At 34.6% G+C, this 5,389-nt stretch overlaps 1 protein-coding gene across 4 annotated transcripts in view; it reads right to left on the bottom strand.

The window, feature by feature from the left end:
• Positions 1-5,389, bottom strand: part of LRRC31 (leucine rich repeat containing 31) — a 54,133-nt gene that overhangs the window by 4,582 nt on the left and 44,162 nt on the right. For all 4 annotated transcript variants that reach the window (XM_034439008.3, XM_087872077.1, XM_087872076.1 and 1 more), the window contains 4 exons: positions 4,229-4,396; positions 3,218-3,385; positions 2,449-2,616; positions 1,397-1,564 (listed from right to left, as the gene is read on the bottom strand). In XM_034439008.3, the coding sequence (XP_034294899.2) occupies positions 1,397-1,564; positions 2,449-2,616; positions 3,218-3,385; positions 4,229-4,396 (672 nt within the window). The remainder of the gene's footprint in view (positions 1-1,396; positions 1,565-2,448; positions 2,617-3,217; positions 3,386-4,228; positions 4,397-5,389) is intronic.

Raw genomic sequence — 5,389 nt, 5'->3', positions numbered from 1 at the left:
CTGAAAGAAACAATCAAAGAAATTAGGGGCAACAAAGATGATTAGGGGACTGGAGACTAAAACTTATAAAGAACGGTTGTTAGAACTGGGTATGTCTAATATGATGAAAAGAAGGACTAGGGGTGACATGATAGCAGTGTTCCAATATCTAAGGGGGTGCCACAAAGAAGAGAGAGTCAAGCTATTCTCCAAAGCACCTGAGAGCAGGACAAGAAGCAATGGATGGAAACTAATCAAGGAGAGAAGCAACTTAGAACTAAGGAGAAGTTTCCTGACAGTTAGAACAATTAATCAGTGGAACAATTTGCCTCCAGAAGTTGTAAAAGCTCCAACACTGGAAGTTTTTAAGAACAGCTTGGATAACCATTTGTCTGAAGTGGTAAAGGGTTTGCAGTCTAAGTAGGGGGTTGGACTAGAAGACCTCCAAGGTCCCTTCCAACTCGGTTATTCTAGTCTATTTTATTCTAAATGTAGATAATGGGTTTAAAAACATACAAGGTGTACTCTCAGGTTGGATTTTGCACATAACTATTTATTAAACTAATCTATTTCACAACATTAGGAGGATAAAATTGAGAGGGGAGACCCATGTGAGCTCCCTATTTATAAAAAATAAATATCAATGTCTTGTAACTTGCTGTTGCTAGGGAACTTTTTCCCAATCATGGAATTACCAGTGAAGAAGCCCTAGTCTTTTGTCATAGAATTCCTGTGTGCTTCACACACAAAAACTAAACATAAAGAGTTTAGGTCTATTACATTTTCTTTCCTTCCAAGAATGCCAAGGTCTCTTTTTCTAATTCTTTTTATTCTCTTCTTTTCTGCACATTTGCTTCCCCCAACCACCCTTCTTTCTTTATTCTGTATTAGTTTTATTGGCTTTTTATATTCTTTTTAAAACGTTTAGTACAGTTTATAATAATTACCTGCTCTCTTGCTGTCGGTGGCTGCCATTTTTAGTTACTATCAGGTCCCTTTCATGACTAAAGCGATTGACAGTTGGCTCCGAATATCAATCTTCTATAACAAACCTGTGCACTATAATGTCTCTTTTAACTGAAGACTTTTTGCTAGCTTTCTAAGTAATCCCCATCTTCCTAAACTAAATCTGGAAAACCGCAGTCATTTTTACGTTGCTTATTCTAATGTTAATCCTTTTATTTTGAGTCTTTATCCAGGCTACTGGGAGTTCTGGGAACCAGTTTAGAAGAGACTAAATTGGGAAAGGTTGTTGCTAAGGATTAGTTCACAATAAAAAGGGAGCCATCTGAGACTATCCTCCAGATCAAACTCACGGTGATATTTAGGAGATATGTTTTACCCAATGAACAAACCAAAAGTGAAATGTAGTTTTTACAGAACAGGTGTTGAGGAATGGAAGGGGATGGATACCTACCCAAATCAATCATATCTTCATCCACCAAGCTGCAGCTGCTCACCCTTAACATTTGGATCTTGGAATCAGGGTTTAAAGCTTTCAGAATCAGCTTCAAGTTCCCACCAACACATTTATTCCAAGAAAGGTCTAGTAACTTCAGTTCAGGAAGATGAGAGACAGCATCAGCTGAAAAGGATAACAACAATCCTTTATATATTCTCAAAGAAAGGCAGCCCTATGCATCCACATTAGATTTCATCTAAATATATAAAACTGATTTTCCAACATTTTATTCCTCCTGAACCTTCTTTTATTATTACTAAGGAACAAAACCCTTTTCAGGTAGTCCAGGGGTGTCAAACTCATGTCACCATGTCATCATGTGACGTATTGTAACTTTTTCCCCCTTCGCTAAAACGGGCATGGCCGTGGCCAGCGCATGATGCATCTGGTCCGCGGGCCACAAGTGTGACACCGCTGAGGTAGTCCTTGACTTCCAACCAGTTGCTTAGCAACTGTTTAAAGTTACGTTGTATCTCGAACAAGGAAATTATGACATAATTCCAAAGTTCCAATGATCACCTCGCCCCCATAGTCACATGATCACACTTTGGCATTCAGCAACACGGCTGCATTTATGTCCATTTGCAGCATCCCACACTCATCTGATCACATTTTATGATGATTTTAGATTTACATGTACAATGTACAAATGGACTAAGGGCCCAATAAATTTTAAATTTATTTAAAAGACTTGGAAATTAATCCTAAAGAGTCCTTCCCAAAGGATTTTGTTTTGAATTTTAAAAATTGAACATTAGAAGGAACTAAAAGGAACGAAAGATTATGATTAAAGAAGAACACTCAAACTTGACTTCAATTTATAGAATGAAGCAAAATATTTTAACACTGGACATACTGAAGAATATTTTTTAATAATTGACCCAGAAATTAATTTTAAAAGTGTCTGCCTCTATAGGCAGACTATATGTGGAAGAGGAACAAATTCTACCAGAAAGAGGAGGAGGAAGACATAAGGAGTCAAAGACAGAATTTTAATGTGTTCTTACCTATAGAAAGAAATGAATCATATTGCAAGGCACAATTGCTGAGGAGCACAGATGTCAGTTTTGGTAAAAATCGGAGTCTGCTAAGAAGATGATAGGTGGATATCCCTACATTTGTATTTGAGGATAAATTCAGTTCCCGAAGATTTGACAAAAGAGGTATTATCTGGGCTGAAAAGAAGGTAACATACTAAAGTTATATGTGTATAATTTTATAATTATATACTTATATAAATATATATATATTTGAATCCATTAATAGAAAACCAGATCCATGTATTGACCTGTGAATCTTTTTTCTACACTTTGCTTCCCTTACTTGCTTGAACACAACATTTATAAATTCTTTGAAAAATGGAATAATAGAAACAGCTTAAAAAGTGATAAGAAATGGAGCAGTATCAATCTTAGGAGATAATGCAACTTGACCATCATAGCCAATATTGAAGAGAGCACTCACTTGAAGAGTGTCTTCTGTTGAAGTAATGATCTCATTGTGTTAAAATATCTTTGACAACACATTAAAGATGATTTAATTGACTAGACTGGGATATTTATCTCACTTAGCCGACCAGACAAATCTATTTTTCTGCTGTAATTTTCAATAATGGCCCTGCTCTCAGCTACTGTACTGAGATATAAATTGCTTGAATTGATTTGTTAAAAGCCTGGGAGAATTGATGATTCCATTTTTGCATGGGCTGATAAGCACTGCTTCTCCCAGCTAAATGATTTTACAATTCATTATAAGTCATTTCCACATATTTCTTACATAAAACCAACATGTCCTCTTCTTTAATACAACACTGGTGAAGATTCAGGATTTCAAGGTTACTTAAACTGGCCAAATGACCAGCCAAAGACTGGAAAACTCCTCCAATCAATTTATTGCATGAAACATCTAATATTCTCAATTCCGATAAATATTGGAAAGCAGCATCTGAAATAGGTAAGATTTACTAATTTTATATTTTCTAACCATTACATGCACATAACATATTCATTTGTACAATAGATAAATCATATTTCATCCAAAAGGATGTATACAATACCAAAAAAAAAAAAATTAACATAATATAACAATGCTGAATTTACACAGCCAAAATGATAAAAGCTGTTTAACTGATTGTTCACCATATTCACTAACTTATGTTATTTTTCCTTTGACAGAAATGTGGCTGAAGCATAATCTAACATGTTTTGATTAGCTCAGAATTAAGATATTAGATTTTAGTTTCAATATTTTTCTATAAAACTTACTACACTAATTTACTACACTAAGAGGTTAAGCACATTTAAAATATTCTTAAGCAAAAACATATAACTTAATTTTCTGTTCATAACTTGTGTTTATTTCAAGATTTCATATTCTGAATGTTACATTATTTCAAGCAATCAGGTTTCAAATGCTGAATTTAGCAAGGTGATGCTTAAGATCTTAGCTAAACTATCATTTAAAAAAAAAAACTAGAAATCTGAAAATGCCTAAAATGTAAAATTCAATTCAATTATGAACAATTCAGCTTTAATTACAGTAATGGAGCAACTCTGTATTTTAGCTTGATGGGTTAGATCCTAATTTTGTTAGTCATCCTTCAAATGGAATGACTATATGTGGGCTTAAGTCAAAATGTGATTTTGACTTCAAGCCCCGACTTTTTGTGCTTTGACTATAGTAATCTTCATCACCTCCCTCAACATGTAGTTTTCAATCTTCCCCAAAAAAGATTGGATGCAAATTTGAAAAAAAAAATCTCAGTTCCCAATCAACACCTGTATTTACCTAGGGAATGGAAGCCATCTTGTTCTAATCCACATGCATTCAGATTTAATACTTGCAACCTTGAGACAAACTGTAATTCCTGAGCAATATTTTTAAGGCTACATCCCAACTTTACATTGATTGACAAGTCCAGAATTTTGAGGCTGGGGATCCTACTTAGAAGCTCGGCTGAAAATAAGACAGATGCAGAGTAGTTAAGAACACTGGAAAACAGGTTAGCAGACAGTTGCAAAGATATATTTTTTTTTAAAGTTTATTGCTTAGGAAATCACCCCAAGCATTTTTGAACTACGATCGCTAAAGAAATATCAGAGAGACATTTTAATAAAGTTTCTGAAAAATCTTTCAATGGATTCCACGTGTCTGAGAAACTATATCTACAATACTGGAACAGGAATGCTCTCTTGACCATTTGTGATTAACATCTGAGATCTGGGCTAGACAATCTTTAGGTTGTGCAGTTCCCAACCTCCAATCTCCAGATCTGCCCAGCAGTACATCCTCAGAATTCAGGAACAAATCACCAAGTATCATTTATAACTACAAATGAAGGAAATAAAATGTGTTAAGTCTTGGACAGGCTCAGATAGGTCATCTTAACAAAGAAACCCCATAGGAAAAGCATCAGAAATCATTTGCTTGGCTTGGCTTATATGCTGCTTCAACCCTAAAGATTCTGAGTCCTTGTAAATAACACAGATCAAATTTAAATATAAAAAGTAAGTTATATAACATAATAGCCATTAAGTCTTGAGATAACACCATTACCCCAGCTAGATCTTCAAGTGCTCCATTTGTAGGTACCTGAAAATGATTGATATGTATTCTAGGGAACAGACACATCCATTATTGAATAAATCACCCCTATCCACCATGTTGATTCTTTCATGATGCAGAATAAACAGCACATCCTAATTCCCATCTCTGTTCTACTGTTGTTACATATAAAAAGGATTAAAGCTAGAATAACCAATGGCCCCTCCTTTTAGGACATGGTAATCATCTACAGTATTTCCAGTGGCTTTGAAAAGTTCTGGGACATATAGATATGAATATAGACATAGATATTGTAAACAATGCCATTGTTCATGTTTCTTTCCCTGATTTTGCCTGCTTTTGTTTTACTTTTTAATTTTTTTTACAGTTAATTTTTTTTAAGTT

The sequence above is a fragment of the Pantherophis guttatus genome, chromosome 6, assembly GCF_059756535.1.
Source record: "Pantherophis guttatus breed Tessera chromosome 6, ASM5975653v1, whole genome shotgun sequence".
Classification (NCBI taxonomy): Eukaryota; Metazoa; Chordata; class Lepidosauria; order Squamata; family Colubridae; genus Pantherophis; species Pantherophis guttatus.
Note: the sequence above shows the minus strand (reverse complement) of the source record. Positions and strands in the feature narration are given on the sequence as shown.